The sequence below is a fragment of the Adelges cooleyi genome, unplaced genomic scaffold, assembly GCF_023614345.1.
Source record: "Adelges cooleyi isolate 19-005CV unplaced genomic scaffold, UGA_ACOO_1.1 ACOO_flye_CR_arks_rails_tigmint_CR_PRNA_30, whole genome shotgun sequence".
NCBI classification, from domain to species: domain Eukaryota; kingdom Metazoa; phylum Arthropoda; class Insecta; order Hemiptera; family Adelgidae; genus Adelges; species Adelges cooleyi.
Window position 1 is genome coordinate 1765513 of NW_026095971.1, and position 24484 is coordinate 1789996.

The 24484-nt window shown below is 30.7% G+C and overlaps 4 protein-coding genes across 8 annotated transcripts; 3 read left to right on the forward strand and 1 right to left on the reverse strand.

Annotated features, from left to right (window-relative positions):
* The first annotated feature begins 662 nt into the window (after positions 1-662).
* LOC126839313 (uncharacterized) lies at positions 663-6369 on the forward strand. Of its 4 annotated transcripts, none has more exons than XM_050574575.1 (4): positions 663-867; positions 1194-1290; positions 3236-3312; positions 4910-6369. In XM_050574575.1, exons 3-4 carry the CDS (start codon positions 3278-3280, stop codon positions 6135-6137), a joined length of 1263 nt encoding a protein of 420 aa, XP_050430532.1. In that variant the 5' UTR covers positions 663-867; positions 1194-1290; positions 3236-3277; the 3' UTR covers positions 6138-6369. The 4 variants fall into 4 exon arrangements, with proteins under 4 accessions (XP_050430532.1, XP_050430533.1, XP_050430531.1 ...); XM_050574574.1 differs by lacking the exons at positions 663-867; positions 1194-1290 and adding exons at positions 1445-1682; positions 1761-1877; XM_050574576.1 differs by lacking the exon at positions 663-867 and having other exon boundaries at positions 993-1290.
* Positions 6370-7689: 1320 nt separating this feature from the next.
* LOC126839317 (D-3-phosphoglycerate dehydrogenase) lies at positions 7690-14326 on the forward strand. The gene is made up of 8 exons (XM_050574582.1): positions 7690-7966; positions 8062-8225; positions 10681-10746; positions 11936-12089; positions 12156-12288; positions 12366-12472; positions 12529-12669; positions 14008-14326. Exons 1-8 carry the CDS (start codon positions 7820-7822, stop codon positions 14104-14106), a joined length of 1011 nt encoding a protein of 336 aa, XP_050430539.1. The 5' UTR covers positions 7690-7819; the 3' UTR covers positions 14107-14326.
* Positions 14327-14495: 169 nt separating this feature from the next.
* LOC126839310 (uncharacterized) lies at positions 14496-21792 on the forward strand. The gene is made up of 13 exons (XM_050574568.1): positions 14496-14720; positions 14795-14917; positions 15007-15170; positions 15847-16044; positions 16407-16543; positions 16624-16814; positions 16911-17121; positions 18111-18364; positions 18438-18692; positions 19577-19721; positions 19781-19932; positions 19993-20160; positions 20895-21792. Exons 1-13 carry the CDS (start codon positions 14606-14608, stop codon positions 21287-21289), a joined length of 2508 nt encoding a protein of 835 aa, XP_050430525.1. The 5' UTR covers positions 14496-14605; the 3' UTR covers positions 21290-21792.
* On the reverse strand, positions 19739-24484 carry LOC126839316 (RNA-binding motif protein, X-linked 2-like). Of its 2 annotated transcripts, none has more exons than XM_050574581.1 (4): positions 24068-24484; positions 22246-22398; positions 21323-22176; positions 19739-19928 (listed from the first exon to the last, which is right to left on the reverse strand). In XM_050574581.1, the coding sequence occupies exons 1-3, from the start codon at positions 24160-24162 to the stop codon at positions 21354-21356; spliced, it is 1071 nt and encodes a 356-aa protein (XP_050430538.1). In that variant the 5' UTR covers positions 24163-24484; the 3' UTR covers positions 19739-19928; positions 21323-21353. The 2 variants fall into 2 exon arrangements, with proteins under 2 accessions (XP_050430538.1, XP_050430536.1); XM_050574579.1 differs by having other exon boundaries at positions 19739-19969; positions 24068-24479.

A 24484-nucleotide genomic window follows, 5' to 3' on the forward strand; every position in this document is an offset into this window, starting at 1 on the left:
ATGTAGGAACTTTCATAACATGGAGTTTTTTAATATGTACATAAATGAGTGAATTATGTATTTTAGATTTATTATTTATGTCATCTATTAATAGCTAAGAAACTCATAACCATAATATTATTTCAGCACATATCCTCATACAAACACATTGATATAACACATTATAAGTACGCTAATATTTTACAAACAAAACAAGAAACGTCCACGTCATATTTCACGTGCCAACTACTTCCGTTCGAATAATATTTTAAGTCGTAGTAAAATACGAAATCATAGATATAAGAATTTGAATTAGATACAAATATTTACGAGATTGTTGTAACCCCTAATATTTTAATAACTTATGTTCGTTAACCTCTACTTTAAATTATCTGTTAATACATAAATATAAATTATTATTAGATACATTTTTCCATTAATCCTCTATTTTGTATTGATTTTGAATGCTCTATTTCTTTATAGTGTGTCGTTAGTCGTATGCAGACATTTTATTAAATGGACCGTGGTACGCGCATAGGCCATAGATAAAAAGAGAGAGAGCTAAATCGGGCATGTGTAAACAGTTCAGCCAAACTAGCTCTGTCTATGTCTCAAATCAATAATCATATGTAATGTTTCATTCAATTTTATACAATACTTACCTGTTGCCAATATGTGCGGTACATTATATTACTGAGGTCTGAGTCAGTGATCGTAAGCCAAATCATACTAATTAAATGAATTGTTATTTGTTGTAAAAGAAAGTGACTTCTCATTGTTCGTTTTTGTAGTTACTAAAAAGGTTATTGGGGATTGATTTTTTCGCTAAAGCTATGAAGTTATTCTGTTGAACGGTTATTTTAGCTTCAATGCGAAGCTAAGAAGAAGGTAATGTGTTTATATATTTTAATCTATTTTGTAATAACATTTTCTATGGCCATGATTTGAACGATAAGCGAAAATAATATATTATTAACTCGTACTAAAAAAGGTCGTACAAAAAGTGATACTATTACTGGTCGAGCCGAAACGATTACTATTTACTATTACCGGAATGATTACTGCTATCTGGCGACTAATAATCGTGTATCAATCATACAAATATAATTAAAAATCAACCACTAGATCGCAGTCTTAAGTAAAAACACAGAATAAAGTAATAGGGTCGAGACCCGACCGATAAAAGCCTGAAGTTTTTCTTTTATTTATCTAAGGTGTGTATTATATCGTGACAATAGCAGTCGCCGCGCCGTGATGAAGGTACGAGATTGGCCGGCTCTAATATAGCCCTTAATTCTATACTTTATACTGGTAAGTGGTACACAGTATACTATATTATACTATAGTATAAGAACTATGGTATTAAACAAGCAGTAAAACGAGATGGTGTGATTCCTGGGAGATACGTCCAGCTGTCTGTCGGTTTTTAGTAATTTTAAAATGATTAAAATTTTAGGCGGGAAAATATGTCATCGATGACGCACTGCAATTTCAACGATTGATCTGTTCCCTTCTGCTCCCTTCTTTGTCAATCGCGAACAGTACCGAGTGCAGCAGTGAGCAGCCATTTTGTTAAAAAATCTACTTTTTTTCTTTTTACGAGTAGGTACTAGGTAAGACGGAAATCGGAATTAATAGTCATACATTTTTTATTTGCTCTTTCGATAGACGATACTTGGTGTACTGTTTGAACTTTAGACTTGGTAAGTTAACCAGCTAAATTTAATTATCTTTTTATTTATGTTATTAGTATTTTTAATACTTTGTTTCATTTCGAATAGTTTTCCCCCAGAGTCGATCGGACACTACTATTAACAAATTTCAACATGAATCGGAACATTTTGTATGATATGACTCAAAATATTTCTTCACGTCACATAAATGTTAAAAATCTCTCGGTAAGAATATTATATACATTCTTATACATTTACTTAAATATTTATTGCGGGGTTCCGAATTTGATCTTATTTAATATATTTTTCTAATTATTTAACATGCAAAAAGGTAAAATCACAGTTATATATTAGTACAAATTATCTATACAAGTTCTAATTTGGTTTATTGCAAGATATACACTAATGAAAAGATTGACTAAAATAGTACTATAAAAAAATCTATACACATTGTATACATACTTTTATATACATATTAAATGTCTAAAAATATATACATATTATAAATTGTCTATTATCGGTCTGACTCTACTTAGCATTATTGAAACTAGAGATGCTGCATGTTATTCGGTGTCAAACTGGCTTAACGAGCATACAATGTAATTTGGTTTAACAACCCACAAAATAAAAATTATTTAACAAACTTGTAATTTTATAAAATAACATTTCTTAGTATACAACAAATGTGAAATGTTTTTAAAAATAATGAGTTTTAAATACAATAAACATTTTGTATAAAGCATAATAAAGAGATAATGGTGAGTTAAATAAAAACTTCAATGAAAATTTGTGGGGGAAAAAACAATATAAAAGCCACACTAACATAATATTTGTAAATTTAGTGAATCAAAAAGTAATTTGATGTATTTTATAACTGTGACAACATATTTAAACTTTTAATATAATTTTTACTTACAAAAGATTTATATGCATATAGGTAGATAAATAAATGTACACAATATATTAAAACAAACTTTATTTTAAAAGTTAATACATCCTAAGTTTTATATTAAACACTAATTTTTTCAATATTTTGTGTAAATGTGCACAAATAGTGTATCTCATAAATGCAAAAATTGTAAGTAATAAACAATTTAATGTTTTTGAACTACAAAATAAAAAATGTATATCTAATACTTTATTTGAATTATTGCACATTTTTGTTTATATTACAATAGAGGTACCTATTGAAAATAATTTGTAAAGTACTGACATTGTCAAAAAGGCCCACATGCCTTACACGTCTAAACCATTAGCTAGTAATATTCTGTTAATAAATATTAAAAATAAATAAGTGTATATTTTAATATGAGGTGCTTTAGACTAGGTTTATTTAAGTTTTGTTAAGATAAATCATTTTGTTATACAGATATAAATATTTAGCTATTTTTTAAATTTAAAGTTAAATTTCCACTTATGCTTTTGTTCCACCGGAGAAGCGATATGTTTCTTCTATGTAATGATTAATGAAGATTAAGTTAGTCAATTTTATTGTGTAGTAAATTCCATATTATATACACGCCTTATATCAGACTACGTATACTATAACTATTATTTTAATGTACCATTATAACTTTTTTCAGATTGGCAGAAATGTTGAAATAACGTCAATCAAAAGAAGACCAATGGATTCTAACACATGTTCAGACCAACTACAAAAGTAAAGCAATAACATTTTATTTAGTCATGTTATTTCAAATTTGATTTATTCATAAAGGGGTTTGCATGCGGTCTGTTGTTTTTTTTATGTTTTAGACCAAACATCCAGACAACAATTTGACTACTTAGATGGTCCGATTACAATTCTGTAAAGATATATGTGCTTTTCTTTTGCAACTTTACTAGTTTAGGTAGGAAACAGATTTTTTATTTTTTGCTTTTTTTATGTAAAAAAATTGGGTTTTAATATTGAAAAAATTGCAAATTTAATTAATTTAATTACAAGAAACTGAAATATGTAAATGAAAATCGGCTTCCTATATTAAATAATAAATTAGCCAAAAAAACTTGAATCTCTTTACAGAATTGTAATTGAACCATCCTAGTAGTCAAATTTTGCCTGGCTTTTACTTATAGATACAATTATTTAAATTAAAAATAATACCTTGAAGCTTATACAAATTATTAATTTATTAGTTGATATGGTCAAAATATATTAAAATCTATTTTTTCTTATTGCCTATACAAAACTCCTTAAAAACAGACCGCATGCAATCCCTTTAAGAAAACTATATGAGCACTATTTTACAAGATAAAGTTTATATAGGATCTATTTAAAAAAAAATAAAGTCTAGTTAAAAGAAATTGTTCAATAAAAATTAATAAATAATGAAGTTTGAATGAATTCCTGTGATAAACTGGTTAAGTGTCTGCAATCAAATAATATTTTGATTATGATTTAGTTAGGTAATATTTAATTTATTTAAACAATCCCAATACATATAATATCGATGACCACTAAATAGCCAAAATATGACAGTTTAAATGACCAAAAATAATGAAGAAACCTAGTGAAAAACGTTGGAAACAGTCGCTATATAAGTCTAATAATATAAATGAATCACTCAGACAGAACCATTTCTATAATAATAAAAGAACAAGTTTTTTTTTTAAATTAAGAATATGAAAATTTTGCCTATACTGAACCCCTTAATAAAAAAATAAGTAAAAATTTATACCTCGAGAACTTATTGACATAAATAAAATTAAAATAATGAATAAACGTCATTTAAAATTCGATAGGTTTAAGTATATAAAATATTAAATTACCTTAAAGAAAAAATACCTACGTTTTTCGTGCAAAAATAGGGTTTGCATTTTGCATGTTAACATTTCTATACACACTTGACATTAATAGATAAATCATGAATTCCTCTCAATAGGGTTTATTTAAATGACATGATTTTTTTTATTTACATTAAGTAAAAAATACGAAAAATGATTTTTTAAAACAAATATTTTAAAATTTTGAAAAAGAGAGAAAAAACTCTTCTAGGGTGCACTGTTAAAGTTCTTTAAGCGAGAAACTATAAATTTTAGAAAATTCTAATAATGCTGCGTAAGTCTAATAAGAAAAGTGATCTACCAATATAGTATTCTTATTACTATCGTGATTATTTTACAAAAAAGTTTTAAATCAAATTTTTGAAAAAAAATTACCTATACCGTACGCTAAAATCAACTACTTCGTACAACGTACTTCGCGGCGGGTCACATATACGTTTTATCAAACCGTTTTTTAATTAATTTTTTTTCAGTAAAATCGATTTGTGTTGGGATCAGAGAACCAAACGGGAAGTGACTATCGAGCCCATTGAAAACAAAGAAAATGACCAGATAGTGTCTTTATTGAAAAAATTACCAGCTATTAGCTACACAATTTTCAAGCCTGAGCCAGTGTTCAAGGTACCACTGACCCCTATAGCGCAGACCATCGCAGACAATAAAACTCCCATGAAAGGGAACAGTTTTAATAAACCCAAGGGTATGCCGGTCAAAAGTCCAACGAACGATGGTCGCTTGAAGCAGCCACTGCGATCGCCCAATGAACGGACTGCAACGCCATCGCGACCAGCTCTCAAAGCACGCTCCGTTATACCGCCGCCACGGTCGCACAAAGAACGAGCTACGACACCGTCGCGATCGTTAAAACAAAGTGTTAGAACACCGTCTCGGCTATCCAAAGAACAACACTGTCCACCTACGTCTGCGGCAAGTGCGAAAGTGCCTCTTGGCGCCGTTGTTCTTCTGAAAGATAAACAGTCGGCAACGGACGCGAAGAAGGAAACGAACGGCAAGTATGCCGGTGTATCGCAGATGAAGATGCTCGGGAACTCGTTGGAGCAATTCGATGTACAGCAGAAAGCGCCGACGACACCGCCAGAGAAAGATAACGTTCCCAGGACGAGTTCTCCCAACGGACACGTTGCCGACGACAACCGGCGGAGTAAGTCGGGCAGCTCTTCCATCAGCAACAACTACACGCTAATGGACTTGTCGTTCAACGGTCAAATCGGCATAGTGCCGGTCCCCAATCCATGGGACCTGAACGACACCAGCGTGCCCGAGTACGACAAGTTCGTTTCGGGCATTGGCGACACAACGCCCTCGCCCTGTTCGTCGTCCATCGACTGTAGCGTTTCCGGTTTGTTGGGTGGCACCGTATCGGAAAGTGGCTCGTTGGGAGGAGGCCAAGAGCCATTGCCTTCGTTCTGTGACATCGAAAGGTCGCTGATCGGAAACGGCATATTGCCGGCCGGTAACGACAGTAGCGGCCAAAACGTATTTCAAACGACTGCAGGCGACGACCAACACGTGTTGCAGAAGATCAGAAGTCGTTTTTGCGATTTTTCCGACCCGCCCGACTGCCACGGCGAAACGTTGGCCCAACAACCGTCGCAGGCAATGGGCAAGAGATCTGCGACACAGGACGGACCATCTAAAAGGCCAAAGCTCGACGAGGTGAACAATTATGATGACCTATAACGCATGCATGGCGATTTTGTTAGGCGTTAACATATTAATTATACGGTTAAATGCGATTTTATAATAATTATATTAAATCATTAATTAACTCCAATGTCGTTTGTAATTTCTTTTTTTTTTTCATACAAAACATACAATCTTTAAGACTATTTTAAATATTCGCACTTAAGTTTTCGATTTAAATTTTTTTAGATAAATTTATGATAAATTCAATTGATATCTTATTTAATTGTATTCTATTTCTATACTAAAAAAAACCTAAATATACATTATTTGTATGTTGTTTATATACTTATATAATGACCACTTAATATGCTTTTTTGATTTTATGCCTTAACGTCTTAATGTTAATTAAATATATTTTAATGAATTTGTGTGTATTTATTTGTTCGGTGACTTATTACCGTCGTCGTTAATGCTATGGTTTTTTTAAAACATGCAAGCCGACCAATATAAAACTTTTTTGGCTCAGATATTGCACGACAATCCAGGCCCTTGAGAATAGAGCGTTACATTACATTTATTTACATTTTTATATTTTGTCGCACACTGAAGATATAAAGATAAATGACTAAATTCATATTGTAAAGGTTAGGTTTAATAGAGACTACCAAGCAACAAATTTATCTATGACTAAGTACGTCCCTGCATTAAAAAGTAATAAAATATTATCATCAATGGGATAATACACAGGATAACAACCCAGTATTATGATGTAAATTGTCTTTTGTTTTTTTTCTGAGATTCCCCTTAGAAGTATAGTTTGGATACGAATTCATGTATTTCACAAGTAAGTTCTATTTAAATGAAAAATTATTGTTAACATTTTTTAAAATATCTGGTGATCGATTTGAGAAAAAAAAATTGTACCCTAAAAACCATTCCAAGTAGTTATAGTTTTTAGTATTTATACTTAAAAAATATAAAAACCCGTATTGTTTTCGTTTTACAACCCAGTTAAAAGTTGGGTGATGACTCAAATTAAATTTTTTAATAAAACTTATAAAGACTATTTTGTTATTACTTTTATATTTGTAAACTCATTTTTACCTTCAGTGAGTGTCTTTTAATAAAATAAATAGCTTTTAGTGGTTGGAGTAAGATATTTCCTATTACAGTACAGTATTAAGTATATTTATTAAACATGCATATTTTGATCATTTAACAAGTAAATTGACTCAGTACTATTAACGATTTAAGAATTAAGGACTCGCACTTCAAAGTTTAAATAGGTGTGTAATTGTGGAGTTTTCCGTCGAATGCTTCAATATTATGGCGCCACTCTATATAATTGCGCGTGAGTTCAGAGATTAAACGCTTGTATTTAGCGAGTGAATAAAAAATATTAACGATTACGTCAGAAATTATTAAAAATCAATTAACCATATCGAATCGGAGTGATTAAGGGTTAAGAGTTTTTTGAGTATGTGTGTGTGTGTGTGTAGAATACACGTTAGGTGCTGCTATTGTGTCCGATAAGGAATTCCGATTGGAATAATTGTTTGGCCGGTATTGGCTGGCTCACGGCTGTATTATTTAAATAGAGGTTTTCGAACCACTAGCTGTCGTATGTGTAATTCGTTATAGAAAACCAGTCGGACTGCTTGGCGCTCGCTGTCCCGTCCACTGCGGTGCATCATCACTCCATAGTCACTCGTGTTTTGCTAACCGTCCGGAATATCATGTCTTCCAACCCACGTGTGTCCATTAAAAAAGTGCTCATCAGCGACGCTTGCGATCCAGCGTGCGCCGCCCTCTTGGAAAAAAACGGCATACAAGTGCAGTCCAAGTACAAGCTGCCCGTTGACGTTCTCGTCGAAGAGCTGAAGGTAATGTACCGTTTAAAATCGTTTACAACAGTAGACGTGTAAAACAATTGAAAATATAACGGTACTTTGTTTTTTTTTTTTGTTTTTGCATGCAGACCGGTTCGTACGATGGGTTGGTGGTCAGGTCAGACACAAAAGTAACCAAAGCCGTGTTGGAAGCCGGAGCTCAGAGTGGACTCAAAGTGGTTGGCCGAGCCGGTACGGGAGTGGATAATATCGACTTGGAGTCGGCCACTAACGCCGGAATCCTAGTCCTCAAGTAAGTTTTTACCATAAGTATAGTATACGCCTTCAAGTTTTTTCAGAGTCGGCAATAACCCGTTTTTCATTAACAGAAGCCCGACGTTGTTATGTTTTTTTTTTTTTAGTTCGATTCAACCCAACAAAATACATAAACCCTATGACAACTCTGCTACTTCATATTTAATTTAAAAAAAAAAAGAGAGAGAAACATAAAAAATAGATACCTACGATAGTAGAGCACGACAAAAGAGAATTTGAAACGTTCTTTAGAATGTCGGAAGTATAAAAATTGTAGCTCGTCGAGGGTAGAAACGCCATACCTAAACTTATTCCGGAATTATAAAATACCTTATTATAAATTCGTGTAGAAAATCTAAATTTCTTTCTTTCCATGGTTTTGTATACAGCTAAAATAAGTATATACTTTTACAACAATAATAATATGTATGCGACATAAGTTTCGTACAGTAAATTTTAAATAACAATTAATACCTACATTTGTCTATACTACACACAAGGAAACACAAAAACTTGTAATTGTGTGTGAATTTAATAAATTATAATTCTATTGTTATATTTATTTTATAAAAGCGATTTTTTAGTATTTTGTAATCTAATGACAAGTGTAGGTAAAATGTTACTTTTACGGGCCAATATTTTTAGACTTTAAATACGTTTTTAAATTATACTGTTACACTAAATATTCCATAATACGTTGGTATTAATCATTATACATTCACCTTTGTCATGTGCCTCATACTTAATGCAATAATCTAATTTCATACATGATACAGGTAGGTACAATAAACTATTTACAAATTTACTTTCATTAAATGATTTTTTAAACCTTGCAAATTACAAATCCCCAAAAGTACATATGAGCAATAAAGCAATAATATTTGTAATGAATCAAGAATATCTCAAATTAAAAAAATAGTAATATTAAATAATTTAATTGTTTTAACTCGTTTATCAGGAAGTAGATAAATTATTATCGACTTCATTTAACTATAATTATTTTTATGAGTATATGAGGCCTAGATGAGTTGAAGACCCGCAAAAAATCAAAAGGACTACTTGAATATTCTGAAAAAGTATTGTTTGGCGTCTCTAAAGAAAATTACTCTGTTTAACTGGAGAAACATAATTACCATAAAGTATAGACCTAACCTAATCGGACCATCAATCTGACGGTTATATGATGTTTCATTAGTTGTATATAAATATGTAACTATTATATAACATAGCAATCAAATATTTGCTTAACATTATTGAGCGTCTATATCAATTATGAATAAAATTATAAATAATTTACTATCTCGAGGTCGAGCATATTTAAAAATTACTTATAAACCAGCATAACGTTTTTAGTATTATTCACGCGATTAATCTTATCTGTGATACTTAATTTTTTGCTAATAAAACGAAAAAGAGATAAGGAGGTTTATTATATCCCAATTTCTTTTTCGCTACGGTTTGCTGTAATATTTCACCTTATGTTTTGTATACAATCGGTGTTAGCAAAAATTGATAAAATTCAATGTTAGCATAATCTTTCAATTATTCGTCACTACTTAAAGAATGAAGTTATCTATGTAATATTTAATTTTTTTTTTTTTGATAGGATTTCTATTCAACTATTAACAATTATACTACAGTAATTATCGCTCACAATTAATAAATATTGAACTACTTAATTATTTTATAATTTTCTAAACAACATTTTTGGATTGTTAATTATTTACCCCATCATCTAATACACTTGTATTGAATTTTATGGATTTTTAAGTTATAGATATAAACTAGTTGCTAACTAACATTAATCGTAGACTCCCCGTCCCAATTTAGTATACATTCTAAATATTAAATATGATATTAAAAAATAATATTGTTATCTAGTTATTAAAGTATTAATTAGACTGAATCGTTTAAAGGCGATACGTTTATTGTAAATGTATTAAGAAAACTATTGTCGTAAAAAAAAAATGTTAAAATTAGAAAACATTTGTTGCTAATTGGCAATATTTACATAGCTATTGAAAAACGATAATTTCCTCATAAGTGTCGGTTTAAGATAAACTCGATAGATTTACTTTTCGTTTTACTATATATGAACGATGGAATGATATTGATAATAAAATTAACTCTATCGGTCAATATAGTTAATACTAGTGGAGATTAAATGAAACACTTTAATTGTAATATGTTTAAATTGCTTATTAAAATATAATGAATTCAAAATTAATATACAAATATATTATTTAATGTACGTGCAGTCTAAATAGAAGGATTATGGAACATGGGTTCTGTATAAAGGATTAAGTTAAAAACATCTTAGAAAAAGTTAGAATAGCAAGGATTGAAATGAAATATAATATGTGTAATATTATGAACACGGCGACGAGCTACATATTTAGGTGGTGTGTGTATTAAACGTTAATTGAATATATTTTCTTTTTTTTTCTGTTTAGTACTCCCGGCGGAAATTCCAACAGTGCTTGTGAATTGACATGCGCATTGATCATGTCGTTGGCTCGGTAAATATGACATAACGTTTATATTAATTGTATACGTTTTACATACAGTATGCAAATAGTAAATTATTAACTATATAGACTGTATAGACTATTGTAGAGCAAAACGTCGTGGTTACACACTAAAAAAAATGTCAGGACGTCTTTACACAACTTTTTCTTGTGAAACTTACCCTGATAAAATGAATCAATGCAATGACGTTATTATCTAATTATAAATAGTTTTAAAAAACACATTAACATTAATTTAGCTTTGATTATTCAGCGAATATCTTAAATAGACATTTGTTTTGTTTTATATAGAATTAACTGACCTCAAATTTAATGTAGCATTTTTAATGGTTTCGTTTGACACACAATTTGTATCTTTCATTGTAAACGAGAGAATTGTGATTTTTTTTTTTTGTAAGTTGTTTGTAACTATGAAAGCTGTTTAAAAACAAAGTGCTAAAGGAATTCCGAGGCCACATTCGAATTTACCAAAAAAATCGTATAAAATGAATAATATATTCTGGGTTTTGACTTTTGTTCCAAATTATAGGTGAAATTTTGTTGCATAATGGTCAATGTAATTATTTGAGTAAAAGCTACACATAGAGTAACGTATATTATATTGTAGACAACGTATATTATAGAGAAACGCTGTCAAGTACTGATTGTGATAGTCTGACAAAAAAAAATGTTTGTATCAATAACTGTAATTTATAATAACTGCAGCAATAAATAAATATTATATTCAATAGTCTTAGCTTAAAAACAATAATTTCAGAACAATTTTCTTTATTTTCCAGATTTATATACTCGATTTCAATTTTAATTACATAAAACTGAGCAACGAATATTAAATTGTAATACTGTAAAACTAGTAGACCAATCTGTTTTTAATGATTTGATTTGTTCAAATCAGGGTCCAAAAGATTTCCATTTTACCCGTTTTATAAGGACTTAATTTTTTTTTAATTAGCTCTATAATAACACTTTTATTGAAATTTTTGTGTAATAAAAATACTACACTAAATTTTTAGTTTTTGACAAAGCTTTTTTTTTAATAATAGAACTTGAATTTGATATCTAATTCAAACGTTACTTTATTTGCTGATTGTATATGATATAGGTACCTAAAGCTATAAGCATTTACAAAATGCGAACTACGATGCTTTGAATTATACCATTGTTTTCTGTATTGCTACAGGCACGTACCTCAAGGCTGCCAGTCTTTGAAAGAAGGTAGATGGGACCGTAAAGTATACATGGGTACCGAACTGAAAGGCAAAACTCTAGCAATTTTAGGTTTGGGGAGAATCGGCCGAGAAGTAGCATATAGAATGCAAGCTTTCGGTATGAAGGTATGTCTATGCGTATGTTTATTATAATAGTTTTTTTTCAATTGATTACTCGATGTAATGTTTCAGACTGTGGGCTACGATCCTGTTATTAGCAATGCATCCGCTGCAGAATTTGGAGTAGAACTGTTGGGTCTGGAAGAGATCTGGCCTGTCGCCGATTACATCACTGTGCACACGCCTCTCATTCCACAAACTAAAAGTTAGTCACGGTTTAAATTTCAAAATATAATTGAACGTTATGATGATCACTATAAACCGCGTTTGTCTTTATGTCAGATCTGATAAACGAAGACGTTTTCAACAAATGTAAGAATGGGGTAAAGATTGTCAACGTGGCCAGAGGAGGAATTATCGACGAGGCGGCTTTGTTAAAAGCGCTAAACGTAAGTATTTGATTGTCATAATTCGATAAACACACATTATAACGATTTTGTTGTAGAACGGACAATGCGATGGAGCCGGGCTGGACGTACTGACGGAGGAGCCCCCGAAGAGCACGGAACTAAAAACTCTCATAGCACATCCAAAGGTCATAGCCACTCCTCATTTGGGAGCTTCTACGCTAGAAGCCCAGACCAAAGTAATTCGACGGGTTTATTATAACATTTTAAACTTCTTTGCTACATTAGTTCAGTGAAAAAACAATTAAAAAGTTGTAGGTGTAGGTACATTAGCATAATTGTTTTGTCAACGATTTTGCCAACTATGGACATATAGTATCCAATTATTGGTTGCACTTTTTTCTAATTGTACTCCTTATAACATATTTTATTAGGCAGAGCTTAAAAAAAAAGTTAATTTAAAAAAAACTTTTTTCCAAAAAAAATTGTAATCATCTTTAATTTTTGACTAAAAAGAAAAGCGTGGGCCCTATTCAAACAAGTCCAAATTCGTTGAGTTAAGTATTATGAAATGTATTTGTTTTTTATTTGGAAATTATACAATCTGTAATATATTTAATTACAATAAGCACAAAAGATGATATTTAAGGTAAGCAGATATATAATAATATATTGAGACAGTAGGCTTGACAGAAGGGGCCAGCCGTGGTACTCATGACGTGTTAAATTTCTTGTAGTAAAATTATTTTTTACTTTTTAGTTTTTTAAAAAAGTTTTTTTTAAATGTTTTTATTTTTTACTTTTTAGTCCTATTAAAGGTACTTAATAATTTGTGTACAGATTACTAATTTAATTTTGGAAGATTTGAAAAAAAAACATTAAACTTTAGTGAAATGACCCCATGCAAATGGGATTTGCGACCTGGATGTCCGAATCCCAATATTATTACAATATACTGTATTGTCATCCAAGATGAGTATACTGAGCCCAGTATATTAACTAACTAACTTAATGAACTATTCTTTCATAGTTCTATATTAGTACTTTTGACTGTAAACCAGGTTTCTTCTATGTTATTTTTTCCGTGTGTTTTAAATTTTAATACCAAATTTAAAAATAACTAAGAACTACATACTCAACATTCTTAAAATATTGAAATTTACATCATACTTATCGCATTAATGAATTCGTATAATTTACGCTCATGGGGTCAGGGGGCGAAGACCGTTGAATTGAATTTGGAAACCTTCAGAAAAAAATAATATCTAGATAAGCCCCGATGGACAATACAGGTATGCTGTAAAAACGTTATCTTTTTGTATTTCCCTAACGACTAATTATTGCCAATAAACGATTTGGTTATGACGTCTAAAATGAATGATAGTAGTAGATATTATTTACAAGATAATAATCTCTTGAGCGTATTTTCACTTCTTTGATATAATATAGTAGGTATCTGTTACCTGCTGGTATTCATACATTATAGAACCGTTTGTCAAGCTTCAAATATATTTTTGCTACAAAAAACTTTGTAATCGATGCGTCAGATTTTTTAATAATTAATTTACATTTTCTAGGTGGCCGAAGAAGTAGCTCAGCAGTTTGTCGCTTTAGCTAATCCCAACAGCATTTACCCTGTAAACGGTCTGGTTAACAAACTGAAGAACGGCGTCTGACAAGCAAATATTATATCAACGCATACCTAAATTGTAATGACTAGGTATATAATATATTACACCCGTCGTATACACGTTTTATTTTTGTAAAACAAAGTCTACATGTTTAACTATGGGACCATAGTTGTTATTATATTTTAATAAAATCTAATATTTAACATTAAAAAACAAAAAATTATATATAAGTATTTTATAATAAATTATGATAATAAACCGCTGATTTATTAGACTTTATTTTTGTTGTACCTACCTAATCTAAATTATATGAACCGCAATATATTATTGTGATATCGCGTACAATTTGTGTACAAACAAACATTGAAAACAATAGCCTGTATATTATAATGTATGGAATCAGTACATTATAAAGATAAGTTCCTTCAACAATCAATGCTGCTCTTCCTCCTCCTACAAAACGTGCATAGTCGGTCCTTCGAACGCATTTTGGTTGACTGCAACAGAATCAGTCACGACCGCGTGCTAGTCGCTAACTGGAAACATGTCCGAGGCAAAAGAAGAAACCGAAGGCGGTCCTATACATAGGCTGTGTAAAAAATGCAATGTCAATTATAATTTGATCATGTTAAAGGTCACTTTGTTCCTAATGTACGGCGGTGAGTACCACTTAGTAGAAAATATATAACATATCATTGTCTTTAAATGTTTTTCTCTTATCATTTGTAACCAGCTACTTCGTCTCTGTTGCCATACTTAACCATTCACATGCAAAGCATTGGACTTTCCGTCGAGGAAATCGCTATCGTTTACCTGGCGCTGCCATTGACTACGTTTTTAGCTCCCCCCGTGACAGGTTAGGGTACACTTTGTTATTAGACAATATTTATTGTATTGTGCTTGCTTAAAATAACTAAATATTCATTTCGGGAATTTTTTCACCAGGGTTTCTCGTCGATAAATTTGGACAGTACAAGCCTGTCTTGTTCATATCTTTAGCGTTGAATGCCATTTTCCACCATTCCCTAATATTAATACCCCAAATGGAAACGCCTGGAGCTGTCCCTTCGGCGTACGTCATGAGACATCCAGAATCCGGGAAAGTCGATGCAAGTATTTTGATTTAATATTTTTTTATTATAAATTACACTATAAAACAGAATTAAAAAAAAAAAAAACATTTCGAGTGATATTCATTGGCGTGCACAGACTTAAGTTTGAGATTCAGCAATAGATTAGACCGGCCTATTTCAATATGAACCAGCACACTAGCAACTAGCATTTGCTGCCCCTGTAAGCACGCCTATGGGTATTTTGGGCGCATACCAGTCGCGTCCGTAAAACTACGAAACCGTCCGCTCCACATAGCAACTAAAAATGTCACCAATATTTTTTAAAATGAATTTAAATAGGTACTCTTATTTTATACTTGAAACGACCATTTACAATTATTTCTGTCTAAAATAAAACGATTGCATTGAAACATTGTTTCAATTAGTAATTGATGATTTAACTTTAATTTACAGAGTTGAATCAAGTATTAGAAAACAAAAAATGTAATCAGTTTTTTACGTTAAGATTTGGGTTATGATTTAGAGATCCTACATTTGGTCCGGGGACTTGAAAATGAAGGTCTTAACTCCTACCTGTGCCTCAGGACGCAACTAATATTTTTGCTTCGGATCTAATTTAATTAAATTCTAATATTTATTTTGTACTTGTGAAAACAAATTATTAATTCCAGTGGCAATTTCGTGCCAAATAATATAATATAATACTGTACAGGTTTGGTGGAGTCCTTGCCCTAGCCGAGAGTGTCCGGAAGACGAAGAAATTAATTTGGTTTTGGACGAATGCGACGACCATTGTTTAATGAGAGACAACAGTGTACCTCGAGAAGAAAACAAATGGGGCACTAAGATCGAACAAAGTATTGCCGTCAGACCACCGACATTTATCACTGGTACAGCCAGTCCTCAGCAAGTATGAGAGTTTCAAGTCCAATACTTTAATCGCTGTTACAGCCGAATATATTTTATCCTTAGACCTTTATTTAGAAAAGTCCTTAATTTTGAACCTATTTCAATTATTTTTGTTGGGTATACCGTATAATTGAATACTGCTTGTTTCTATGTTACTGTAAGTTCAGTTTAGAAAACACGTGTTATACACTTATAGAACAGGCAGCAAACGATTGGGATATTTTTTAAATGTCATTAAATCTTGTTCGACATTTTAAAAACCAGTTTCTATCCGGGTTTTATTTTCCACAATATTTTTAATGTTGAACAATTTATTACGATTTTCCTATTTAATATTAATTATAAAATTATTAATTAATTTAGCAATCGCTACCGAATTGTATTGTGCCACCTTCCGGCACAAATCAACCTGGTTCGAGCCACCAACCAGGAATTGATGATCCGGATTTGTTCTTTATTTATGAAAAAACCAAGCAAGCTAAAAATGTAACAAAACCGCCGTGAGGAAAAATTCAATAGTTGATAATAACTGTTAATAATAGTAACGCTTAATAATACATTTTATATTTTAATTCAAAAGCGTAAAGAAAACAGAGCCGAAAAAAAAAGTAAGGATGGGTGTTCTGTTAAATGGAAACGAAACTGTCAATGAAATAGCTAATATCGGCGCGGGGCTCAACAACGTTAATGCAACATCAAGTAAAAAAGAAGCTACAGTGTTTGTGGTTTTAGACATGCATCCAGGTCTTATGGACCCGACAGAAACATTAGGTGAAATTGCAATACGGAAAACATTTTATACTTACCGTTACGCTATTTTTACATTGTTAATAATTTAAATAATAAATTATTTAATGTGTATACCAGGAATGGAGCTACCTGAACCAGACCAGGATGAACAGGTCACCGATTTTCGTCAACATTTTTCGTCAGACATGTTAGTATCATCCGGTGTCAACTTTTCTGCACTACTTGACCACGATCTACGTTGCGGAGGCAGAGTCTTAGCGACAAATTTGACTTATAACAAATTAAAAGAATTGGCTGCGGATTGTATGCTACAAAAGTGCATTTTTAGGTAAAAAATCTAAGCCTAAACGTACACACTTAAACTCTACATAATTAGCCACTTGTTATACATTGTTTTGCTTTTCACAGTTTTCTAAAAAATAAATATTGTTACTTTGCTTTAATCATAACTTTGCTTAAGATGACGTTATACCCTCTATTTATTAAGGAGTTAGGTATACGCAATTTTTTTTGTAAAATCGTAATTTAAAGGCTAAACTGTGATGTTTAATTATTAGTTAAGTAATCTTGACTCTTTTTTTGGTAGTTTATTCATTTTTCGAAATGTCACAGCATCCTTGACAGCGATTTAAAAAAAAAAAATGTCATTTAAACTGGCTACAAATATTCTCTCTTATCAACTAAATAACAATCGTAGATAATTTTTTTTTACATATTTAAAATAATAAGAATTTTATCTAGGTTCTCTCGTCGGCTTTTTTTTTTATTATTATTAACCCAACATTCACAATTTATATTTTAATTCTGACATTTTTTAAACTTTTTTAAGTGCTCGTATTTAAGGTAAAATTAAAGTTTTCCATAAAAATCGACGAGAGAAACCTAGTTAAAGTTCTCCTCTTTTTAACGGTACCAACATTTTTATTCTATGATCAATTCGCTTTGACCTACACGCTTTACCGTAAACCCCTTTTTTACGATTATTTTTAAAGTGTATAACTACTTTTTTAAATATTAACATGAAACATGTTTTGTAATTACGGGAAATGAAATGTAAACAATTTTGACAATTATTGGTTTTTAGCAATTTTATTTTGATTTAAACATAGTAAGGAGAAGCGAAATTGTAATTCATATACTGTTTAATTTGTACGTGTATATTATAAATTTTAAATTCACCGAATTTACTTATTTTACTCACTGTTGTATAGATTGTAAATATATTTTCTGATAATAATAAAAAAAAAATTAGAAAAATGAAGCAGTTGGAATTTACTACAATTATATTTTATTCGGAAATATACATATTTGTTTTAGAACTGGTGGCCCTGAACGATGTCCTCCTGAATATAAACCATCAAACGAAAAAGTATTTTGGATATATTTCGGACTACGGTTTATAGGCACTACCATGTTGTCAGCATCGGTTACAGTAATGGATCCAATTGCTTTAAATCTTATACAAAGGTACGGCGGTGAGTTTGGAAGGGAAAGGTTATTTTCAACAGTTGGAATGGCATTGTTCTCTCCTCTGACTGGTTGGTTAATTGATCACATGAGTGCAAAAAAAGGTACGATATCTCGACAATAAAATAGAAAAATATAGTGTATACACCTAAACCCTGTGTTGCATATTTGTTTTAGGTTACACGGATTACTCGTCTGCGTTTTATACTTACGATATTTTACTTGTTTTATCGATGATGACTCTTCTAATGATGCCAGTTGGCATCAAAATGCCAGCAGACCACATTTTTAAAAACATGATAACTATATTAAAATTACCGCACGTGATGGCATTTTTATTTTTTTTGTTCGTCCTTGGTAATTGTTGGGGATTTATAGAATCGTATTTGTTTTTATTCCTCAAAGAATTAGGTTCATCTAACTATTTACTCGGTAAGTTAAAATTTAAAAATTAAATTTTAAACAATATTAAATATAGGTCATTTTGCAAAAAGTAGTCACTTTTTAATTTTACAAATTAAAAAAAAATTTCAGTCATCCTCTTAATTCTCATTACTTTTAAGGTCAAAATCCAAAAAAGGTCATCATAGAAACGTTTTGTTTTACCTAATAAATCCTTATGCCCAACTAATGAGGATTGAGGGGTGTGGGTATTTCCACGGAAACTGTAATTATAGTGATTGTTTTGGGAATAAACATTTTAATTTTAATGACATGGAGCTACTGCCAGATAAGGCCTTATTATAATTTATATTTAGATTTTAATTACTTATATGATGTGACATTCATCTACAAATTCACCCTATCACCGCGTTTTTACTGATAATATACTGCTTCTCAAATAAAATCCAAGTTATGGTTAGTTTTAGATAGAATGTATTATGTTCCTTAAAAAAAATTTCTCAAACCATACCCTGGCGGTAAAGGTAACTACCGATGTTGGGACACACCTAAAATGTGTTCCCCATATTTTACTTTTTTTGAATTTACCATACGTCGCTTTTTTTCAAGCAACTTGTCATGATGTCAGGAACGGCCTTGAAAGGGTCAGAAAATGGCTAGTGATTGATTTTTTACCTTTTATATTGAAGTAAATTAATATGATTTTAATATGACATAAGTAAGATATTAATGATTATGATTGACACCACAGTTTTTGACCAGAATACACCCTAAATGAACAATTTTTGAGACATGTAAAAAATAATAATTAAGACTCATAATTTGCCATGGCACAACGTACTACTTTCGGTGAAATGATCACATTTGTTAAAATTATATTATAAAATAATAGTTATAATATTGTTTATTTATAGGAATTACAGTATCTGTGGCAACGATTAGTAGTATTCCATTTTTATATGGAGCAGAAAAAATATCAAAGAAAATTGGTCATGTCAATATAATTGTTATAGCGTTTTTTTCTCACGCGGCTAGATTAATAGGATATTCATACATTGAGTAAAGAACATCTTACGTTTTAAAATGAGATTTTTTATTTTAAAGATTTTTTCTTATAGAGATCCTTTGTGGGTGTTTCCATTTGAAGCGATCGAGTCTTTAGCAGTTCATTTAATGTGGGTGGCGGCTGCTACATATTGTGCTTTACTCGCTCCAAAGAATCTTCTAGCAACACTTATTGGTGTTTCAGGAATGTGCCACTTCAGCCTTGGTAAAAAATGAATTCTTTTAATTGTTCATCAAAAATGCTGAAATATAAAATAATTTTAAGGTCGTGGAAGTGGAAGTTTTATCGGAGGACTATTGATTGGTTCATACGGGATCTGGCAATCATTTAGACTAATGGGACTTCTAGCGATTGTGAGCGGTACAATTTATGGACTACTGCACTGTATATGGCTTCATAAATTTGAGGATCGTACTAAACCCGAAAAATCAGGTAAAAATGTAATAATTCGATAAAAGGGATGCCTCAACAAGTACCTAATTAATCAATTTATAAGGGGATCAACACAAATTTTGTAAAATCTTAATTTAGAAACAAAACTTTAGTGTACTTTTATTATTATAGTATTGTGGAGCCCGTGGGAAATTATTTTTTCTAATAAACCATTATAACGATCGTTTCCAAAAAGTTTCTTAATTTTGCTGGTCAGTTTTTAACTGTCCTATTTTACTGGAACTTAGCAACAATATTATACAATATAAATTGATGGGTTTTAAAAAAAAAACAAAAGTGAGTTTAAAACAATGAATCTGTGAGAGATAACAAAAATTGATGACAAATGTATACATAAGATTATACAGTGTATAGTCTTGTTTTCCAAAATGTTAAAAGTTAATGCCAACTACTAACAAAATAGGACTGTTAAATAAATAGTTTGTTTTACACCTAAAACTAAGTTGGACCCATTGAAGGTCCAATAATAGGTTAATATTAGTATTAAAATTGTATTTAAAACCCAATACAACAATTTTTTTTGTCTCTAACAGCAGTCTGTTCTTAGCACTGAAGATAGCAACATAGTCGCCAAAATACGTATATTCGTATATAAGTAAAACATTTTTTAGGGTTGGTTTTTAAAGATATTTTTTATATTCCCACAATTTAAAATATAAAATTAGTATATTTTTTTTTTTTAGTAATACATTTTCCCATAAAACATTTTACAGATCCTTCAGAAGTAGAGTCTCTTAAAGGAATAGAGGAAAACAACAAAGAAGATTTATCAGATATCGAAGCAGAAGCTAGGCGGTTAAGTATAATGATTAAGTTTAATCATAGGGGTTCTTTAGCATCTTTAGACAAGGAACAGTTACCACCGGCCAAGTCGCAAAATGACCTTAGAAATACAACCATGTTACAACCACCCAAAGTGGATTTACTTAAATCTACTCTCGAACTCAACTATTTATACAAGAAAGCAAATTTGAATAAACCAATTCTTAAAAAGGAAGAAGGTTACAAATTGACTCCTCAAGCAAATCGAAAATCAATTACCGTTCACACAACAGCTGAAGAAGATACAAAGAGTTTAAAAAACAATGAAGACCACTGTATTAACTAGAAAAAATATAATTTGTAGATAAAAAGCACTTACATGATATTTAAGTAAATGTATTAATAGCTTCTTATTTTTTGTACTTTTTTTTATGACTGTCATCTTTACGATAGCGTTTGATGTTGTCATAATAACATTCTTCATCACTTTTACGACTTCCGTTTTCTTTTGACAATTTATGATATTTATTTCTATCTCTTGATCTATCTTGACTATCACGTCTTTTATGTAACTCAGTTCTAGATTCTCTTTTAGTATCCTCTCTGCTTCGATCATTTCTACTTCTTTTTTTACTCTTATCTAGTTCCCTCGATCTATGCCTCTTAGTTTTATCTTTTTCCTGAGATCTGTCTCTGTGATGTTTATAATTATTATAATTTTCTCTTGACCGATGTCTTTCTTTTGATTTACTTCTTTTTCCCCGTTTCTTATCTTTATCTTTAGATTTTTTTTTTTTAACATTACTTTCACTGTCTTCACTGTTTGGACTCCTAATAATTTCTGGAGTACACATTTCTCGTTTTATTTCTGGCGTACATATTTCTCTTTTTATTTCGGGAGTACATATTTCTCGTTTTGTTTTCGGTGTAAACAATTCTCTTTTGATGTCAGGCGTTCTAATTTCCTGTTTAATTTCTCTTTTAACTTGAACCTCATCGTAATCATCAACCATTTTTTCATCTTTAATATGAGCTGTAGGTTCTGTGTTTTTAGGAGGTTTATAGTCTTTGACATGATCTACACGAAGCATTCGACCTAGCACACGAGCACCGTTAAAGTTATCCACTGCCAGAACTGTACTTCTTTGATCCTCGTAACATATAAAACAGAATCCCTTTTGCTTGCCTGTATCTTTATCTCTTACCAAATTAAGATTAACAATTTCACCGTATCTGAAAAATACAAATAAAATTAATGTTATAAACAACACAAATACAATATAATATATATATATTGCTTACTGTGAAAAAATTGCCATGACATCTCCTTCAGAAAGATCATATGGTAGACCACCAACAAAAATCCAAGCACTGGATTTGTACTCATCATGCCATGAGCTTTTTGGTAGGCTTTCCAATTCTTGTTCGCTTAATTTTTTTATATTCCTCATGTTCCTGAAAAATTAAAAAACACGATTAGTTTTAAATATATTATATTAGCTGTATTTAACTTATATTATACAAGTTAATGTCCTAAGTTCCATGTACTTGGTAAGTATGGACTAGTTACACTAGCTCATCATGACTAAAATTTGTACCCATTAGAAAACCTTAAAATATATACCTAATATGAAGCGCATTGTGCCAGAAAAGATTAATACACAAAAAATTAAATTTTGTATAATATGTTAAGCATTTAAAAATAATATATTTTTTCAAAACTTAATTGACCCAAACTTAAAAAAATGTATTCACTTAAGGGCAGAACTTATTTTTTTTTTTAATATAAAAATAAATAATTATAATTTGCTTTTTCTTGAAGTAATGGATTTATAGGTTTTTTTTAGCACTATGTGCCTCATATGTACTAAACATTTTTTAAATATAAGCTTTTTATTTAAAATATACATTTATACAATTATTCTTACTTTTTATCCATATATTTCGTCGGCCTCATGTCAAAAGTGACCAAGTGGTTTTGTTGTAGTTTTAAGAAAAGTAAATTTGTATGTTAATCATAGCACAAATAAGTCATTTTTTACACTTGATCATTTTTAACACACTTTTGGCATGAAGTCGACGATTTATTTTATAGTCAAATGATATTTGTAATACATAATTTCTAATGTGTTGTACCTATTTAAATGTCATTAATTTAAACCAATAAGAATTACTGCATACAAATTAAATAAACTTAATTATATGGTCATGTACTTAATTATGACAAATGAAATACAAATGTGTGTAGTCAATAGAATACCCCAAACAGGACTAATATTAATTGAAGTATTAATGTAGGTAGTTATTACTTTTTTTTTTAAATCAACCAATATTTTTACTAATATATCTACTAACAATTCCTTAGTTACAATGATACATCTACAGCAATGAAAGAATTAATTAACTATCCTGATCGATGAAGCTTATTATATTTAGTCTCAATTTGTCCGCAATAGGATGATATCATAAATTTCAATAACCAAATAGATGCAACATTTTTATGTATTCAATTTTTAATAAACTGAATGTACACTTAATAATTAACTACACTATTTTAATAGTAAGATTATTTAAAAATGCTTTTTTCTATTTGATCATTGCATATTCAAATTCAGTTATCTGAATAATTCCCATCACTAGTGCTCACACAATATCTATAATGAGATGTTATTATAAGCTATGTGTTAATTAAGGTAATAAACATCAAGCTTAACGGCCGGCCCAACGCTGCCATCATGAGATGATGGTTTCTAGACGGATTCGCTGTCCGTCGCCGGAGAGGAAGATGGCAATTCCTTTTCACTGACGATTGCACGCCCAGCAAACGGATTGCCCATGACCGAGTGTCGAACCAGCGACAGTGAGTGCAAACACACTGCCGCCTTACCCACTCCGCCACTCCTCCTCCTAGTATTAAGGTAATAACAAGGAGTATACCAAGAAGTCTATTTAGAAGTTTTGCACAATGTAAAATGATGTACGGTGTCAGTGAAGAACATTATTGTTATTCAACTTGTACTTTAATATTGCAAAAATAATGTTAACGTTATTCGCCAACCAATACTGTACATCATTTTACGTAATGGAAAAACTCTCTATAACTATGCGTTATTGTAGTACTTACGTTAAGGGATTCATTTTGGCGTTTCGTTTAGTCTTCAAAAATGATAAGTATATTAGAATCACGCCAAGTTTAAGACGAATTGTGCTTATCTTCATTAATGCCGTAATCTAATGTAATTAAATTAAGTTATTGATCTATTGACTCCAGTGAAGCCTTAGGTTAGAAAAGAACTTTTTAATTTTTTTAATTTATAAAATAAACATCGAACTGGTAATTATTTGTATTAATCATAAATAATTAATCATTAGGTTTTTTTTTGGTATCTATTAAGTCGATAGGTCTACGACTTAATTATTATTATTACTCTGAGGATTAAAAGGCAGATTCAATACTGATACAGATTACAGCTCATTGTAGCTGTTGTATCAGTAACAGTTCTGTTATCAACATAACCTTAAAAAAGTAACGCGCCAAAAA